The following is a 20094-nucleotide window of genomic DNA, read 5'->3' on the forward strand; positions in this document are numbered from 1 at the left end:
CTGCTTCAACGGCTGGGCGGATCGCATAAGGTACCGGTCTGGCCTTAAAAAAATTTGGGTTTGCGTTATCTTCGATTTTTATTATTGCCGTTACTCCTTTTAGAGTCCCAAGTCCTTGTTGGAACACCTCTTTCACGTCAGTTAGAATTTTTGACAGTCGTCCAGGTGTGACGTCATCATCCTTTTTGTCAGTCACAGTTAGCGCCTGAATGGAATGCCAATCCAATTGTATTTTTTGGATCCATTCACGTCCCAATAATGGTGGTCCTCCATCTTGTAGTATATATAGATACAGTTTCTGTGTTTCCTTGCTGTTGTATTCAACTGGCACCCTTATTTTTCCTCTGGGGTAGACTTTTTGCCCCATGTATGTCTTCAATACAATGGACGTGTCCTTCAAGGGTATGTGTGAGAATAGCCGCTCACAGTCTCATCGATTCATGACAGTTAGGGCTGATCCTGTGTCCAATTCCATCTTTACTGGGGACCCTGCTATCATGAGGGTGACCCAAATGGTTCGGTGACCCTCCTTTGCGATCACGTTGTGTAACTTTAGACAACTTAGTCTCCTGCTCCCGGAGTTCTTATCACTCTCCTGATCTTCCGAACTACTGTCTGTCAATTTCTTTACTTTCTTGTACTTTTCCTTAGTAGTTCTTGTAGTGTTGGTTTTCTTTCCTTACCTGCAGACTCTTGCTATGTGTCCCATTTTCCCACATTGCCTGCATAATTTGTCCTTAAACCAGCAATCCTTCTGATCATGGGTTGTTCTGCCGCAGCAATAGCACTTTTCTGCTCCATACGCCATTTCGTTAGCGCTGTATTCTTGTGGTTTCTGTAGTATTTCCGCAGCTCCCCGTGCTGCTGCTTCGTAGGATACTGCCACGCTGAAAGCCTGTTCTAGCGTCAGGTCATTTTCCGAAAGTAGTCGTTTCTGGGTTCCTTCACTCTGGAGCCCGCAGACAAACTTATCCCGTAAGGTGTCTGCCAGTCCTGCTCCGAACTGGCAGTGCTTCGATAACTTGCGTAGTTCCGTAAGATAGTCAGCATTGCTCTCATTTTTGTGCTGGTTTCTTTTATGGAACTTGAATCTTTCTGCTATCAGCAGCGGTGTAGGGTTTAGGTGTTCCTGTAAGATATTAACAATCTCTTCAAAACTTTTCTCCATTGGTTTAGCTGGGGTAATTAAATTCCGCAATAGGCCGTACATTCTCCCGCCCATCAAATTTAATAATATCGACGCCTTCTTTCCATCAGCCACCTCATTTGCCTTGCAGTACACTTCAACTCTTTCCACATACGTGGTCCAGTCTTCTACCTCGTTGTCGAAAGCAGTGATACTGCCACTTTTCGGCATCTTGGGTGATTTAAAATGACGCCTCCCGCGCTTTTTCTTCTTCACCAATGGATTAAAATGGCGCCTCCCGCGCTTTTTCTTCTTCACCAATGGATTAAAATGGCGCCTCCCGCGCTTTTCCTTCCTCCCCAATGGAATAAAATGGCGCCTCCCGCGCTTTTCTTTCTTCCCCTTGCTGCCACGCTGCTCCTAGCGTTCTGCAGGGTAATGGCGACGACCCGCGGCTTCGGCGCGTCTCACTTTTCCTTCCCCTTGTTTTATTTTCGCTACGCTGCCCGGTTCTTGAGCACCGACCGCGCCCTGTGCGCTGCACCCTCTCTCTCTTTTCCTCCCGACGACGCTGCACGGCCCCTTTGCAGAGCCGCTCGAGCCCGCCGCAGTCCGGAAGGGTCAGCGCACTACCTGCTACCAGCACGATTTGCTGGAACACCTTGACTGGGGAGCCAAGCCCAGCTCTCCACAGCCTCTCCTGCAACTCTCCGAACTCCGATGGATCCTTGGGCGGTTGCCCGCGGTCGACACCCATTGCTCTGACTTCGACCTCCAAGAAGCTTCTTCTCAGGGAAAGATCCCCGTGAGGTGATGCAGTACTGCAGGTGAGTTCGAACCTGCTCGTCGCCACTGTAGTGTCCGCGCCTTAATAATACACAGACTGCGGGAGAACAATAAAACAGGTATTTACTGAACAGAGGGTAACTTAAGACTGTACAGAAGCCTGCTATGGCTTTATATACAGGGGTGGTCACTGCCAGCACTGCAGTATAGAATCAGTTCTTCTCTTAAAGGTACATACACAACACCTCCAAACTAATTCCAAGCACTTGTGTCTCTAATATGAAACCAGCATGTAAACCAGCAAGCCTGGGCATCACTTCTTTCTGAAATGGGAATTGATGAGATGAATTGATAAAAATAAAATTGATATACGTTGCTGTTTCAAGCACTCAAAAAGGAAAAATTTACCTGAAGTTTAAGATAGTCAAATTTTCATTAAAAGAAACTGGTGGAAAGCAGTCTAAGGTGGTCCTGCCAATTGCTGTGTGTCAGGGAAGAAAGTTTTTGGGAAATAAAATTGAACATTGACAAAACCTGTCAGCCCAACAATACTGCAATGATAAAATGGACTCAGGCGCAATACATCGGATTATTTTGGGAAATAAAAAGATCCTCTAAAATAAATTTAAAAACCCAAAATGTGTTAATAACTGGGACCAAGTGGGAAGGTTTGATTTGTTTCCTATCTTTAATAGTGTATTGGACAGTAAAGTTCCTCCAGGGCTCATGAATGAGATAGAATGGTAATTAATGGGATGTGTAATATGGAATGAGAGGAAGTGATTGAGGATGTCAGATAGAAACAGGAAATGTTTCATTCACCACCAAATGGGAATCATTTCCTCAGTTGAATTGGAATAAATCACCTGTGTACGATTCACCGAAAGGTCTCAATCTGGGATTAATGAACAGTCTCGGGAAAGGCAGGAAAGCGCAGTTGAAAAAAGTCAATTGATAGTTTTCTCTTGGAGAGGTTTGTGTCCTTGCCTGTGAACTTTGTAAGAAAACTTCATTTGATAGACTGGTCACTACCCGAGACATCGGGACCATACAGTGGGAGGTGAGCAAAGATCTCCAGACACCTCACCATCTTTTGATGAGATCACCTGAAAGCCCATGAATGGTTCGTATCGGATGGCACGTGTGGCAGGATATTGTGTGTGGACAGATGTGATTTGTTACATCGGAAGCAATTAGCATGTGGAAATGTATGGTGAATTTACACTGAAGAACGGGTCTCGGACATGTTCAGTTATTGACAACAGCACGACATGAAATGGTTAATGTGGCTCAGGAGAGTGAGACAACTTTTAAAGCACTGACACATACTCGATCAAGAAACTATCTAATTCATGAAACAATCAGGATAGAGTTAAAGACACTGGTACCTGTCAGAGGGATTGAAACTGAAGCTGCAGCGGAGAGCGACATAGAATTTAGATTGGGACAATTGAGGGCTAGAGAGAGATCATACTTAGTAAAAATTATCCACAAGATGGATACCCAAGGCACATTACACTAGTTTAAAAGCATGATTATTCAAGAATTGGCGTGCATTGACTGACAGTTCCATAATACACACTTAAACCTACAACTAATAATGCTTATTTCATCCATGTTAGCTAGTGGGAATCTGAAATGGAGATTTCTCAGGATTCTTACACCCGGGAGACGGCGAGAGAGAGACAAGAGACACAGGGTGCAGCCTGCTCACAGCTGCGCTTCCACCCAGAGTATAAGTGGTAATATAAGTCTCAATTATTCTCTGTTAGCTGCTGCTCGAACACTGTAATGTATTAAGTTTTGCTTGTGCTGAATAAAGTTAAATCACTGTCCCCAATACGGGTCAACCTCGAATCATTAGGAACCGGGGTCCCTCTGGGATCTTGCACCATGCACGTGCTTCCCTGGTCCTTCTAGGTGGTGGAGGTCGCGGGTTTGGCAGGTTCAGTCAAAGAAGCCTTATCAAGTTGCAGATGTTTAAAGTCCCTCTCCATCGCTCCTCCCACCTCTCTCTCTCCTCCCATAGAGGCCAGAGTCGTGTGTAGGCCCAGACCAGGTGGTGGAATCTCTTCCCTGAAGGACATTAGTGAACCAGTTGGGTTTTACGACAATCCAGCAGCTTTCATGGTGACTTGTTTCTGCTGCCGGCCCCACAAATGACCAGATTCATTAAACTCAATTTCACAGCCTATCTTTGTTTTATTGTGGGTTCTCGCTCACGCTCCCTTTTTCCTGTTTCAAATTCATTTTACAGGTTATTAGAAGGGGCGGACAGGACCTGGATATCATCGGCCTTTGAACACGGAAACAAAAAGCACTGTTCACAGCCTGGAGAAACCGTACACGTGTTGTTGTGTGTGGGCGAGGCTTCAGCCAATCATCTGGCCTGTCGAGACACAAGTGTAGTCACACCGGGGAGAAACGGTGTAAATGTGGGGACTGTGGGAAGGAATTCAATTACTCGTCCCAGCTCGAAACTCATCGACGCACTCACACCAGGGAGAGACCGTTCACCTGCTCCATGTGGGAAGGGATTCACTCGTTCATCCACCCTGCTGAAACACCAGCGAGTTCACACTGGGGAGAGGCTGTTCATCTGCTCAGTGTGTGGGAAGGGATTCACTTGTTCCTCCAACCTCACTGCACACCAACCTGTTCACACTGATAAGAGACCTTTTAAATGCTCTGACTGTGAGAAGACCTTTAAAAGCAAAAAGGAACTGCTGAGACACCAGCGAGTTCACACCGGGGAGAGGCCGTTCACCTGCTCCGTGTGTGGGAAGGGATTCACGAATTCATCCCACCTGCTGACACACCAGCGAGTTCACAAATGACTGTAGGGGTTGGATTCTGTTGTTTTTGCTGCTGTTAATCACATCCAGGACTGAACCATGTTCATTCTGACAATTAGGGTTTGTTTCTGCTGATGTTAATAACCCCTATAACTGGGCTGGAGTATAATATCATCGATATATGTCAAATAAATCAGCTTTGTTTTAAACACATTGTTGTAGATTATTGTCTTTCCCACCTGAGTGTTTAGCATCACCTGGCTGGAGCTCAGAAAGGACAATCTGGGGGAGGATCGTACGGCGGGAACAGAACTTCAGCCTGGACACAGTCCTTCAGGGCCACACTGACAGGGGCAAACGGCACTTTGGTCTTTCTTGTCTCTCTTCACCAACAGCAAAGACTCTGTCCAGGTTAATCTCGAGGCCTGTAAGAAATGTGTCCCAGTCGCTCTCTGCCATGGTTCAGAGCTCCTAGGCATGGAACAGAAGGCACCTTTACAACTGTATTTAGTTTTTTTTAAATTCGTTCCTGGGATGTGGGCGTCGCTGGCAAATCCAGCATTTATTGCCCATCCATAATTGCCTTTGAGAAGTGGGTGGTGAGCTGCCTTCTTGAACCACTGCAGTCCGTGTGGTGAAGGTACTGTGGAAATATAAAATATCCTGTATAGTTTTGTGTCAATTTCGTAAAGCATGATGGACTGGTTGACATGGGTTAAAAGTTTAAGTATTGAAATAGCTGATGCAAGACTGTTGGAACACGGTCAGAACAGAATGTGCTCGGTACCGAAACCGTTCCCAATGTACAACCTGTAAGATAAGAGGAACTGAACAATTGTGAGAAGAACAGGAGTAAGTCTGTAGTGACAGATGTCTTTGTGTATGTAGCAATGATTAACTATGTGTACGTACAGAAATGTGATAAGATGTTCTATTCATTGTTCTTGTGCATGAAACGGTTTGATGTATGATAATGATGTGTCAATCATTGTTTGTTACACTGTATAATATACAGCCTGAAAAGTGAGTCTTTGGAATAGTAGCCTCACCCCTTGAGTGGAGGTGCTGATTCCCCTTGCTGCAAGGGAAATAAAAGGCTTCTCCGTCTGATGAATCCAAGAATGTGTATTGAGTCATTACCCAGAGTTATGAAAAAGGCACTTCAACAGTACGCCCTCAGTGCTGTTAGGGAGGGAGATCCAGGATTTTGACCCAGCGACGATGAAGGATCGGCGATATATTTCTAAGTCAGGATGGTGTGTGACTTGGAGTGGTGGTGTTCTCATGCGGCTGCAGCCCTTGTCCCAGATGGTGGAGGTCGCGGGTTTGGGAGGTGCTGTCGCAGGTTCACGAAGAACACTGGTGAATGCTGGAAACATGCTGTTGAATCAGAGATTGGTGTAAAACCGCAATCTGTTCCTTACTGAAAGTGAAAGAGGTTTAAGTTTTCAGTCTAAAAATGATTGGTAATTGTTCTACGAAGCTTTAACATGTTTGTGTGGCAGTCCTAAGTCTACCAATTTAAGGCAGACACTTACTCATCTATCTATCTATCTATATATATATAATAATAATTGCTCTTCTGTCTGTCTGTCCGTACTCTATACACTCAAAAGTTATAGAGCGTACCTACATGTGTGTTACATCAAAAGAAAGCTTACGATTCCAGAACGGTCATAAGCATATTTACTTTTCGGTGAGACAAAAATTGTGCTGACGGTATCCAAAAAGCGTTCAAAATTCCACTCATTATCCCCTCGTTAGCATTGAGTGACGTGAAGGTTGACCAATCGTACAGTCGAGCGGCCCGACGGTCGACCAATCGCTGCATCACGGGGGCGGGTTCGTTGCGTGTGCGGGCGGGCCATCCTACAGTTGAGTGACGTGATGATTGACCAATCCTACACTTCAGTGACCTGACGGTTAACCAACCGGTGCATGTGTGGGTGGGCCTAATCATTCTCAACTGAGGCGAGTGTCCGCCATCTTGATTCCTAACGATTTTTTTCCCCACTTTCTGTGTGTTTATTTTTCCCACTTTCTGTGTGAACCCCATTAGGTTCTTTTGTGCAGTTGTCTTCTTAGCTATGGGGTGCTTTAAAAACCTGAACTTTGATATTTAGGAATCTCTCTTTATTGTAGTGGATGCGTGGAGCCGTGGCCTAGCTGCACGGGAAGCCTGGGCCTCGAGTTCAGCGGATTCCCAGCGCGACCGGAACCTGTCGAGCCTGCTGAAGGCCCTCAGTGTCTCACTCTACCCCCGCCCCCCCACAGTCTTATTCTCTCTTTTCCCCACGCAGCCCGAAAGCCCAGGGAAAGAGGGAAGCCAGCAGCTGAGCGGCAGGCGGCGTCTCTCTCTCCCGGAGCCTGTCGAACCTGCTGAAGGCCCTCAGCATCTCACTTTCCCCCCCAGTCCCTCTCCCTCTCTTCCCCGCGCAGCCCGAAAGCCCGGGGGAAGAGGGAAGCGAGCAGCTGGGCAGCGGCGTCTCTCTCCCGGAACCTGTCGAACCTGCTGTAGGCCCTCAGCGTCTCACTCTCCCCCCCCCCCCCCAGTCTCTCTCTCTCTCTCTTCCCCGCACAGCCCGAAAGTCTGGGGGAAGAGAGCAGGTCAGCGGCGGCGTCTCTCCCCCCCACCGCAGCGAAAGGCGTTCGTCTGCCGCCCGGCCAATCGGTTCCAAAGGCCCGTGTAAAGTCCGCGCCTCAATAATACATGGACTTCGGGAGAACAGTTTAACAGGTACTTTACTGAACAAGAGGCAGCTTGAAACTGAAACTACAGAAGCCTGCTAGGGCCTTTTATACAGGGGTGGTCACTGCCGGTACTGCAGTCTAAGACCAGTTATTCCCTTAAAGTTACATACACAACAATTCCTCCCCTTTTAGATAAACAGTACATAACATTCATTTAACAACTAAATAATAACTAATTACAATTACAATTTCCTCAGCAATATATACATCAACTGAAATAGTCATTTATAAGTTCAGTCTTTGAGGAGGCTTCCTGATCCAGAATGGATAGCGCCTTTCTCAAGTGTCCTGTTCTGGCGGTGGAGTCAATTCTGACTCATTGTCATTGGTTGGTTCGTCAGCTTCCAATACCCCTGCTTCTGAGGTAGACGCAATCTGTACTTCGGGCTCATTACCAGGTGCACATGCTTGTGGTACAGGTTTGGCTTGTTCCTGTGACTCTAGAATCTGGTCAGCATGGCATCTCACGATGCTCTCTCCAACGTCCACTGTGTACATTAGTGGTCCCTGCTGTGTGCATATCGTGCCTGGCTGCCATTTTTCTGTTCGGTAGTCGCGGGCCAAGACTGGTTGCCCTATCTGGAAGCTCCTGGTTGGCTTCTCATTTATGTGCTGGAACTGCTTATCCTCCACATCTCGTCTTATGTTTGGTTTGAGCAAATCCAAGTGACATCTTAGTCTCCGGTTGAAAAGCAGTACGGCTGGAGTTTGGTTGGTTACTGCACGTGTTGCATTCCGGTAAGCAAACAGGAAGTTATCCACCTTGTGTTGCAGTGGTATGTCATCATTATACATTGCCTTTATGGCCTTTTAAAGGTCTGAACAAACCTCTCAGCCAATCCATTTGTGGCTGGATGATATGGGGCAGATGTGTAAAGTTTCACCCCATTATTCTTCAGGAACCTCCGGAAATCCTCAGACACAAACTGTGGGCCATTGTCGGAACAGATCTGTTCTGGTAACCCATTCCTGGCGAAGATGGTCCTTAGGACTGCAATAGTTTTCTCCGTGGTGGTGGAGGACATTTTAATGACCTCTGGCCATTTTGAATGGGCGTCCACAGCGATTAGAAACATTGAGTCCATAAATGGACCAGCGAAATCAATGTGTACCCGTTGCCATGGAGATGAGGGCCACTCCCATGGACGTAGCGGGGCCTGTAGTGGAGCGTTTTGGACCTTCTGGCATCCTGTGCATCTCTTGGTCATATCCTCGATTTCTTTATTGATTCCCGGCCACCACACAAACGCCCTGGCTAGGCTCTTCATTTTTACCCCTCCCAGATGACCCTCGTGAAGCTCATTGAGTACTCTATCTCTCAACTTGGGTGGAATTACCACTCGGGATCCACACATCAAGGTTCCCCGGCACACTGACAGCTGTTCCCTCCTTGGCGAGAATGCTGGCAACAGTGAGTCGCCATATGCTGGCCATCCCTTCACCGTCAAATCATAGACCCGAGAGAGTGTCGGGTCATTTCGGGTTTCCTTCTCAATACTTGCGTTTGTAACAGGCAAACATTCGACTATGGTCGCATGGACTATCTCCACAGGGTCCACTGCAGGTGCTTCTTCCGCCGTAGGCAACGGTAGGCGCGACAGCCCATCAGCGTTTCCATGCTGTTTCGTACCTTTGTACTCTATGTCATAATGATGTGCGCCTAGAAAAAGTGACCATCTTTGCAGCCGTTGCGCCGTCATCACCGGAACGCCCTTCTTTGGGTTAAAAATCGAGACCAGGGGTTGATGATCAGTCAGTAGGGTGAATTTCTGCCCGTGCAGATCGTGATTGAACTTCTTCACCCCCCACACCAGGCTGAGGGCCTCCCTGTCAATCTGGGCGTAGTTACGCTCGGCTGAGGTTAGCGAGCGCGATGCAAAGGCTATTGGCCTCTCTGAACCGTCACGGAATTTGTGTGACAGCACCGCTCCAATGCCGTAAGGTGACGCATCACATGCCAACTGAATCGGTAGTGTTGGGTTGCAGTGGGCCAATACTTCTTTTGAAGTGATTTGGCATTTACATTCCTGAAAGGCACGCTTACACTCATCACTCCATTTCCATGTTACACCAGTTTGAAGGAGGGCGTTCAGTGGGTGCAGAATTGTAGATAAATTCGGCAAGAACTTATGGTAGTAGTTCACCAACCCGAGGAACGACCTCAGTTGCGACACATTTTCTGGTGCTGGAGCCTTGACTACAGCCTCAATCTTGTCCGGCGACTTATGCAACCCTTCCTCATCAATCATGTGGCCACAATACGAGATTTGTCTCCTGAAGAACTCGCATTTGGGATGGTTGGCTCGTAGCCCATATTCCTGCAATCTCGTGAGCACCTGTTCCAGGTTGGCAAGGTGTTCATTGTCATTTTTGCCCGTAACCAGGATGTCGTCCAAATAACACTGGGTCCCCGGGATCCCTTGCAGGACTTGTTCCATTGCCCTCTGCCACATAGCCGGGGCCGATGCTATCCCAAATACCAGTCGATTGTACTGGTAAAGGCCTTTGTGAGTGTTTATCATGTGGTATTTCCTAGATGCTTCTTCTACCTCCATTTGTAGAGACGCTTGAGCCAGGTCAATCTTTGTAAAACATTTCCCTCCAGATAGTGAGGCGAAAATATCTTCTATCCGCGGAAGCGGATACTGTACTGTGTGCAGGACTGGGTTCACAGTCACCTTGAAGTCCCCACAGATGCAAACCTTCCTTGGCTCCCCAGGCATGCTGCTCAATGCTTTCTTCATTACAGGAACGATGGGTGTGGCCCACTCGCTCCAGTCCACCTTAGACAGCACCCCCGAACGCTCCAGACTCTCCAGTTCAGCTTCCACAGCTGGGCGTATCGTGTATGGCACCGGTCTGGCCTTGAAAAATTTTGGGGTTGCGTTATCCTCAATCTTTATGGTTGCCTTTACTCCTTTTAGAGTCCCAAGTCCTTGTTGGAACACCTCTTCCGCGTCAGATAGAATTTGTGACAGACGTCCAGGTGCGACGTCATCATCTTTTTTGTCAGTCACAGTTAGTGCCAGAATGGAATGCCAATCCAATTGTAGTCTTTGAATCCATTCACGTCCCAATAATGGTGGTCCTCCATCTCGTAGTATATACATGTATAGTTTCTGTGTTTCCTTTCCGTTATATTCAACTGGCACCCTTATTTTGCCCCGTGTATGTCTTCAATACAATGGACGTGTCCTTTAAGGGTATGTGTGAGAATAGCCGCTCATAGTCTTGTCGATTTATGACAGTTAGGGCTGATCCTGTGTCCAATTCCATCTTCACTGGGGACCCTGCTATCATGAGGGTGACCCAAATGTTTCGGTGATCTTCTTTTGCGATCACGTTGTGTAATTTTAAACAACTTAGTCGCCTGCTCCCGGAGTCCTTATCACTCTCCTGATCATCGGAACTACTGTCTGTCAATTTCTTTACCTTCCTGTACTGTTCCTTAGTAGTTCTTGTCGTGTTGGTCTTCTTTCCCGACCTGCAGACTCTTGCTATATGTCCCATTTTCCCGCATTGCCTGCATATTTTGTCTTTAAACCAGCAGTCCTTCTGCTCATGGGTTGTTCTGCCGCAGCGATAGCACTTTTCGGCTCCATACGCCATTTTGTTAGCGCTGTATTCTTGTGGTTTCTGTAGTATTTCCGCAGCTCCCCGTGCTGCTGCTTCATAGGATACTGCCACGCTGAAAGCCTGTTCTAGCGTCAGGTCCTTTTTTGAAAGTAGTCGTTTCTGGTTTCCTTCACCCTGGAGCCCGCAGACAAACTTATCCCGTAAGGTGTCTGCCAGTCCTGCTCCGAACTGGCAGTGCTTCGATAACTTGCGTAGTTCCGTAAGATAGTCAGCATTGCTCTCATCTTTGTGCTGGTTTCTTTTATGGAGCTTGAATCTTTCTGCTATCAGCAGTGGTGTAGGGTTTAGGTGTTCCTGTAAGATATGAACAATCTCCTCAAAACTTTTCTCCATTGGTTTAGCTGGGGTAATTAAATTCCGCAATAGGCCGTACGTACTCGCACCGATCAGATTTAATAATACCAACGCCCTCTTTCCATCAGCCACCTCATTTGCCTTGCAGTACACTTCAATTCTTTCCACATACATGGTCCAGTCTTCTACCTCGTTGTCGAAAGCAGTGATACTGCCACTTTTCGGCATCTTGGGCGATTTAAAATGGCACCTCCCGCGCTTTTGCTTCTTCCCCAATGGAATAAAATGCCGCCTCCCGCGCTTTTGCTTCTTTCCCAACGGGATAAAATGGCACCTCCTGCGCTTTTGCTTCTTTCCCAACGGGATAAAATGGCGCCTCCCATACTTTTGCTTCTTCCCCTTACTGCCACGCTGCTCCTAGCGTTCTACGGGGTAATGGCGGTGACCCGCAGCTTCGGTGCGTCTCGCTTTCCTTCCCTTCCGTTTATTTTCTCTCCACTGTCCTGTTCTCGAGCACCGACCACGCCCTGTGCGCTCCACCCTCTCTCTCTTGTTTTCTTTTCCCAGCGACGCTGCGCGGCCCAATTTGGAGAGCCGCTCGATCGAGCTTGAGCCCGCCGCAGTCCGGAAGGGTCAGCGCGCTACCTGCTACTAGCACGATTCGCTGGAACCACAGTCTCTCCCGCAATTCTCCAAACACCGATGGATTCTTTGGGCGGTTGCCCTCGGTCGACGCCCGTTGCTCAGACTACGACCTTCCAGGACCTTCCTTTCAGGCGAGATCCCCGTGAGGTGATGCAGTACTGCAGGTGAGTTCGAGCTTACTCGTCGCCACTGTAAAGTCCGCGCCTCAATAATACACGGACTTCGGGAGAACAGTTTAACAGGTACTTTACTGAACAAGAGGCAGCTTGAAACTGAAACTACAGAAGCCTGCTAGGGCCTTTTATACAGGGGTGGTCACTGCCGGTACTGCAGCCTGAGACCAGTTATTCAGGGTTGGTCACTGCCGGTACTGCAGTCTGAGACCAATTATTCAGGGGTGGTCACTGCCGGTACTGCAGTCTGAGACCAGTTATTCAGGGGTGGGTCACTGCCGGTACTGCAGTCTAAGACCCGATTATTCAGGGGTGGTCACTGCCGGTACTGCAGTCTGAGACCAGTTATTCCCTTAAAGGGACATACACAACAGCCCGGAGGAGAGCAGGTGAGCGGCGGCGTCGCTCTCTCCCCCCGACCGCAGCGAAAGGCGTTAGTCTGCCGCCCGGCCAACCGGTTCCAAAGGCCCCACCGCGCGCACCGTGAGCAACCCCGGGCTCGCTTCGGAGCGATGGGCACCCGGCCTCCCGATGTCAGACTGACTCCATTCTGGTACCGGAAAGGAGGGAGGGAGGGGAGAGGAGAGGAGAGGGAGAGGGGAGAGGGGGAGTGAGAGGGGGAGGGAGGGAGAGAGAGCGAGGAGGGGGAGGGGGTGAGAGAAGGAGGGGGGGAGGAAGGGAGGGAGGGTTGAGGAGAGAGGGACGTAGGAAGACATTGCTAAGGAGGGGGATAGGTGAGGACTGGTACGGGATGGAGGGAGGAGGAGGGGGGAAGGGGGAGAAACAAAGGGGACAAAAACACAGCAGGCCCTTTCCCCCTCCCCACCTTCCCCCCCTTTCCCCCCCTTCCCCCCTCCTCCCCCCCTCCCTCCCCCCTTCACCCCTCTCCCCCCCACTTCCCCCTCCCCCCACTTCCCCCTTTCCCCCACCCCCTTGCTCTCTCTCCTTCCTCTCTCTCTCTCTCTCCTTCCCTCTCTCTCTTTCTCTCTGTTTCTCTCTCCTTCCCTCTCCCTCTGTTTCTCTCTCCTTCCCTCTCTCTCTCTCTCTCCTTCCCTCTCTCTCTCCTTCTCTCTCTCCTTCCCTCTCTCTCTCTCTCCTTCCCTCTCTCTCTCTCCTTCCCTCCTCCATCCCTCTCTCTCCTTCCCTCTCTCTCTCTCTCTTCCTTCCCTCTCTCTCCTCCTTCCCTCTCTCTCTCTCTCTCTCTTCCTCTCTCTCTCTTTCCTCCTCTCTCTCTCCTTCCCTCTCCAAATGGGGCGATACAGAATTTCTAGCCCTCTACCTCTCTCCTCCCCCCAATCTCTCTCTCTCTCCCCGTCTCTTTAACTCTCTCTCTGTCTCCCAGTCTCTCTCTCTCCCCCCCAGTCTCTCTCTCGCTCTCTCTCCCCCCCCGGTCTCTCTCTCGCTCTCTCTCCCTCAGTCTTTCTCTCTCTCTCTCCCTCCCCCTTCTCTCTCTCTCTCCCCCCAGTCTCTTTCTCTCCCCCTCAGTCTCTCTCTCTCCCTCCCTCAGTCTCTCTCTCTCTCTCCCCCAGTCTCTCTCTCTCCCCCTCAGTCTCTCCCTCTCTCTCCCCTCAGTCTCTCTCTCTCTCTCCCCTCAGTCTCTCTCTCTCTATCTCCCCCAGTCTCTCTCTCTCCCCAGTCTCTCCCTCTCTCTCTCTCCCCGTCTCTCTCCCTCTCTCCCCCCTCAGTCGCTCTCTCTCTCCCCCTCAGTCTCGCTCGCTCTCTCTCTATCTCCCCATTCTCTCTCTCTCTCCCCAGTTCTCTCTCTTCTCTCTCCGCCCAGTCTCTCTACTCTCTCTCTCTCCCCTGTCTCTCTCTCTCCCCCAGTCTCTCTCTCTCCCCCTCAGATCCGCTATCTCTCTCCCCCCTCAGTCTCTTCTCTCTATATCTCCCCAGTCTCTCTCTCTCTCTATCTCCCCGTCTCTCTCTCTCTCCCTCTCTCCCCCCAGTCTCTCTACTCTTTCTCTCTCCCCGTCTCTCTCCCCCCAGTCTCTCGCTCTCCTTCCCTCTTTGTCTCTGTCTGTCTCTCTCTCCTTCCCTCTCTCTCTCTCTCTCCTTCCCTCCTCTCTCTGTCTCTCTCTCCTTCCCTCTCTCTCTGTCTCTCTCTCCTTCCCTCTCTCTCACTCTCTCTTTCCCTCTCTCACTCTCTCTCCTTCCCTCTCCCTCCCCTCTGTCCCTCCCCTCTCTCCCCCCCCTACCCCTCTCCCCCCCTCCTCCCCTCCCCCACCTTCTCCCCCCTCCCATCCCTACCCCCTTCCCTCCCCTCCCCTCCCTCCCCTACCCCACTCCCCCTCCCCCCTCTCCCCCTCCCTGCTCCCCCCCTCCCCTTCCCTTCCTCCCCTGCCCCCCTTCCCTCCCTCCCCCCCTCCCCAACCCCCCTCCTCCCCTTCCTCCCCCTTCCCCTTCCACCCCTTCCCCTTCCTCCCCTTCCCCTTCCCCTTCCCCCCAGTCGCTCTCTCTCTCTTCCCCCAGTCTCTCGCTCTCTCTCTCTTCCCCCCAGTCTCTCGCTCTCTCTCTTCCCCATCTCTCGCTCTCTCTCTTCCCCCCCCAGTCTCTCACTCTCTCTCTTCCCCCCAGTCTCTCGCTCGCCCTCTTCCCCCAGTTTCTTGCTCTCCTCTCTTCCGCCCAGTCGCTCTCTCTCTTCCCCCCAGTCGCTCTCTCTCTTCCCCCCAGTCGCTCTCTCTCTTCCCCCCAGTCGCTCTCTCTCTTCCCCCTGTCGCTCTCTCTCTTCCCCGAGTTGCTCTCTCTCTTCCCCCCAGTCGCTCTCTCTCTTCCCCCCAGTTGCTCTCTCTCTTCCCCCCAGTCACGCTCACTCTTCCCCCCAGTCGCTCTCTCTCTCTCTTCCAACAACAACATGCCCTCAAAAAAGCCTCGGCACCGCCGGGCACCGCCGGGCACCCCCAGCTAGTATATATATAATTGCTCTTCTGTCTGTCTGTCTGTCCTCTATACACTCAAAAGTTATAGAACGTACCTACACGTGTGTTACATCAAAAGAACGCTTACGATTCCGGAACGGTCATAAGCCTATTTACTTTTCCGTCAAACAAAAATTGTGCCGACGGTAATCCAAAACACGTTCAAAATTCCGCTCATTAAATGGGAAAAATTCTACTCATTAGCATTGAGTGATGTGAAGGTTGACCAATCGTACGGGGAGTGCGCTGCATCACGGGGGCGTGTAATGGCGTTTGTGCGCGGGGCTTAACTTTTCAAACTGCCGTTCATTCGGCGATCTTGATTTTTTCTGCCTTTCTTTACCTCACTCGCTCCTTCTCTCTCTCTCTCTCTCCTCTTCCCTCTCTCGCTAAGGAAAATAACAAATTCATTGACTTTTAAATACTATTTAGCAATCTCTCTTTATTGCAGTGGATGCGCGGAGCCACGGCCTAGCAGCGCAGGAAGCCTGGGCCTTGAGTTGAGCGGATTCCCAGCGCGATGCCGCTGCCCCCTGGGCCCGGTCCTCGGCTCCGTTTGCGGCCGGGGACTCCGGCTTTCCCCCCCCTCGGCCCGGTCCCGTGCTTGGCTCCGTTTGCGGTGGGGGATTCGGGCTTTCCCCCCCTCGGCCCGGTCCCGGGGCTCAGCTCCTTTGCGGCCGGGGACTCGGGCTTTCCCCCACTTGGCCCGGTCCCGGGGCTCAGCTCCATTTGCAAGTGGGAGCTCAGCTCGGGTGACTCGGGCCGGGCCTCAGGCTCTATGCCGCCCATAGGGTCTCTGTAGCTTTCTCCCCTCAGTCATAGAGTCATAGAGTTTTACAGCACAGAAAGAGGCCCTTCGGCCCATCGTGTCTGCGCCGCCCATCCCTCCCTGTCCAGTCTAATCTCATTTTCCAGCATTTGGTCCATAGCCTTGTATGCAATGGCATTTCAAGTGCTCATCCAAATACTTCTTGAATGTTGTGAGGGTTCCTGCCTCTACCACCCTTTCAGGCAGTGAGTTCCAGCTTCCAACCACCCTCTGGGTGAAAAAAGTTCCTCCTCAAATCCCCCCTAAATCTCCTGCCCCTTACCCTGAATCTGTGCCCCCTTGTTATTGACCCCCCTACTAAGGGGAAAAGTTCCTCTTTATCTACCCTATCTATGCCCCTCATCATTTTGTACACCTCAATCAGGACCCCCCTCAGCCTCCTTTGCTCCAAGGAAAACAACCCCAGCCTGTTGAGTCTTTCTTCATAGCTGAGGCGCTCCATCCCAGGTAACATCCTGGTGAATCTTCTCTGCACCCTCTCCAAAGCAATCACATCCTTCCTATAGTGAGGCGACCAGAACTGCACACAGTACTCCAGCTGTGGCCTCACCAGCGTTTTGTACAGCTCCATCATAACCTCCCTGCTCTTATATTCTATGCCTCTGCTAATGAAGGCAAGTATCCCATAAGCCTTTTTAACCACCTTATCTACCTGTTCCGCTGCCTTCAGGGATCTATGTACATGTACACCAGATCCCTCTGACCCTCTGTACTTCCTAGGGTCCTACCACTCATTGTGTATTCCCTTGCCTTATTTGTCCGTCCAAAATGCATCAACTCGCACTTTTCCGGGTTAAATTCCATTTGCCACTTTTCCGCCCATCTGACCAACCCGTTAATATCGTCCTGTAGCCTGAGGCTTTCCTCCTCGCAATTTACCACCCCACCAATTTTCGTGTCATCCGCGAACTTACTGATCATACCCTTTACATTCTCATCCAAATCATTAATGTAGATCACAAACAGCAAGGGACCCAGCACCGATCCCTGAGGTACCCCCACTGGACACAGGCTTCCAGTCACAAAAGCAACCTTCGACCATCACCCTCTGCCTCCTGCCACTCAGCCAGTTTAGGATCCAACGCGCCAAGGCCCCCTGGATCCCATGGGCCCTTACCTTCTTGACCAGTCTCCTATGCGGGACCTTATCAAAAGCTTTACTGAAGTCCATGTAAACCACATCCACAGCATTTCCCTCATCCACACACCTAGTCACCCCCTCGAAAAATTCAATCAGATTGGTCAGACATGATTTACCCTTGACAAAGCCATGCTGACTATTCCCGATAATCCTTGCCTCTCCAAGTGGAGACTAATTTTGTCCCTCAGAATTTTTTCCAATAATTTCCCTACCACAGATGTTAGGCTCACTGGCCTGTAATTCCCTGGTTTATCCCTGCTACCCTTCTTGAATAATGGTACTACGTTAGCTGTTCTCCAGTCCTCTGGTACATCCCCTGTGGCCAGAGAGGTTCTGAAAATTTGTGTCAGAGCCCCTGCAATCTCCTCCTTTGCCTCACACAACAGCCTGGGATACATCTCGTCCAGGCCTGGGGATTTATCCACTTTTTGGCCTGCTAAAACCGCTAGTACCTCCTCCCTCTCGATGCTAATATGTTCAAGTATGTCACAGTCCCCTTGCCCGACTTCTATGTCTACATCGTCTTTCTCCATAGTGAACACTGAGGCAAAAAAATTCATTTAAAACCCCACCTACTTCACCTGGCTCTACACACAGCTTGCCACTTTGGTCCCTAATGGACCTAACCCTTTCCCTGGTTATCCTCTTGCCCTTAATATACTTATAAAACATCTTAGGATTTTCTTTATTTTGCTCGCCTGTGTTATTTCATGGCCCCTCCTCGCCCTCCTAATTTCCTTTTTAAGTATGCCCCTGCACCTCTTATACTCCTCTAGGGCTTCCACCGTCTTTTGTCTTTTGTAACTGCCAAAAGCCCCCCTTTTTTTCCTAATGCATTTTTGTATATCCTTTGTCATCCAAGGTTCCCTTTGCTTGTTGGTCCCACCCTTGACCTTTACAGGAACATGTTGGCGCTGTACTCTCTCTATTTCCCTTCTGAAAGCCTCCCACTGTTTTGATGTGGATTTTCCTATAAGTAGCTGCTCCAGTCCACTTTTGCCAGATCCTGTCTTACCTTATTAAAATCGGCCTTCCCCCAATTTAGAACCCTGATTTCCGGGCCGTCTTTGACTTTTTCCATGACCACCTTAAATCTCACACGAATTGTGGTCACTATCGCCAAAATGCTCTCCTACAGACACTTCCACCACCTGCCCGGCTACATTCCCTAGAATTAGGTCCAGTACCACCCCCCCTCTCTTGTAGGACTTTCTACATGTGGCTCAAAAAGCTTTCCTGGATGCACTTTAAGAATTCTGCTCCCTCCAAGCCTTTCACACTCTGACTATCCCAATTTATATTGGGGAAGTTGAAATCCCCCACTATTACTACCCTATTATTTTCACACTTTTCTGATATCTGCCTGCATATCTGTTCCTCTATCTCCCCCTGACTGTTTGGGGGCCTATAGTACACTCCCAGCAAGGTGCTTGACCCCTTTTTGTTTTTAAGTTCTACCCATATGGCCTCATTAGAGGAACCCGCTAATATATCATCCCTCCTTACAGCAGTAATAGACTCCTTAATTAATATTGCAACACCCCCTCCCCTTTTACACCCCCCTCTGTCTCGCCTGAAGATTCTATACCCCGGAATATTTAGCTGCCAGTCCTGACCCTCCCTCAACCATGTCTCCGTGATAGCAACAATATCGTACTCCCATGTGTTCAACAACAACTTCAGTTCATCCACCTTATTTGCAGGACTCCTTGCATTAAAATAATGCCTTCCAGCCCTGCCATATTCCCTTTTGCCTTCACATCTTTGCTCTGCCTTCCCTGCTGACTTGTTTTTTCCTCCTTATTTGGCTGTACATCACCCCCTACTATAGCTCCACTCTGTATCCCATCCCCCTGCCGAATTAGTTTAAACCCCCCGCAGCAGTGCTAGCAAACCTCCCCGCAAGGATATTGGTTCCCCTCTGGTTCAGGTGTAAACCGTCCGACTTGTACAAGTCCCACCTGTCCCAGAAGCAGACCCAGTGACCCAGGAAACTAAAGCCCTCCCTCTGCACCATCCCTTTAGCCACGCATTCATCTGTTCTATCCTCCTATTCCTATACTCACTAGCACGTGGCACCGGGAGTAATCCAGAGATTACAACCTTTGAGGTCCTGCTCCTTAATCTTGCCCCTAGCTCCCTAAATTCTTGCTGCAGGACCTCATCCCTCTTTTTACCTATGTCGTTGGTACCAATGTGGACCACGACCTCTGGCTGTTCACCCTCCCCCTCCAGAATGCCCTGCAGCCGCTCCGTGACATCCTTGACCCTGGCACCAGGGGAGGCAACAACCATCCTGGATTCACGTCTACGGCCACAGAAAACGCCTATCTGTTCCCCTTACTATAGAATCCCCTACGACTATTGCTCTCCCACTCTTTTTCCTCCCCTCCTGGGCAGCAGGAGCGCCCCCCAGTGCCAGGAAGCTGGCTGCCGCTGCCTTCCCCTGGTGAGTCATTCCCTCCAACAGTATCCAAAATGGTATACTTGTTTGAGAGGGAATGGTCACAGGGGGTTTTCTGCACTACCTGCCTACTTCTATTGCTCCGCCTGGTGGTCACCCATTTCCTTTCTTCCTGTGCAGCCCTTCCCTGCGGTGTGACCAACTCACTAACGTGCTATCCACGAACTTCTCAGCCTCGTGAATGCTCCACAACCCATCCACCCGCAGCTCCAGATCCTCAATGCGGTCTGCTAATAGCTGCAGATGGATGCATTTCCTGCACACGTAGTCACCAGGGGCAGTGTCACTGAATTCCCCACATGGAGCAGGAGGAGCACATCACAGGGCTGGGCTCTCCTGGCATGACTTGCTCAACATCCAGGGGCATTCAATATTCAGGAAAGACAGGCAAAAAGGAAAAGGAGGTGGGGTAGCATTGCTGGGTTAAAGAGGGGATTATACACAGTTGTAAGGAAGGATATTAGCTCTGATGATGTGGAATCTGTATGGGTAGAAATGAGAAATACCAAGGGGCAGAAAACGTTAGTGGGAGTGGTATA

General features: G+C 50.0%; 1 protein-coding gene and 1 pseudogene across 2 annotated transcripts in view; one reads left to right on the forward strand and one right to left on the reverse strand.

Annotated features, from left to right (window-relative positions):
• The window catches only part of LOC147118992 (uncharacterized), a 32159-nt gene extending 26355 nt beyond the window's left edge, over positions 1-5804 (forward strand). The window contains exons 2-3 of the mRNA XM_085984737.1: positions 3535-3654; positions 4170-5804. Coding sequence (XP_085840863.1) covers positions 3551-3654; positions 4170-4749 — 684 coding nt within the window. The 5' untranslated portion in view covers positions 3535-3550 and the 3' untranslated portion in view covers positions 4750-5804. The remainder of the gene's footprint in view (positions 1-3534; positions 3655-4169) is intronic.
• Positions 1-20094, reverse strand: part of LOC147118993 (uncharacterized) — a 74415-nt pseudogene that overhangs the window by 5057 nt on the left and 49264 nt on the right. The gene's annotated exons all lie outside the window — the stretch shown is intronic.

This window comes from Somniosus microcephalus, chromosome 4 (genome assembly GCF_052327205.1).
Source record: "Somniosus microcephalus isolate GS21.2 chromosome 4, FLI_Smic_1.0, whole genome shotgun sequence".
NCBI classification, from domain to species: Eukaryota; Metazoa; Chordata; class Chondrichthyes; order Squaliformes; family Somniosidae; genus Somniosus; species Somniosus microcephalus.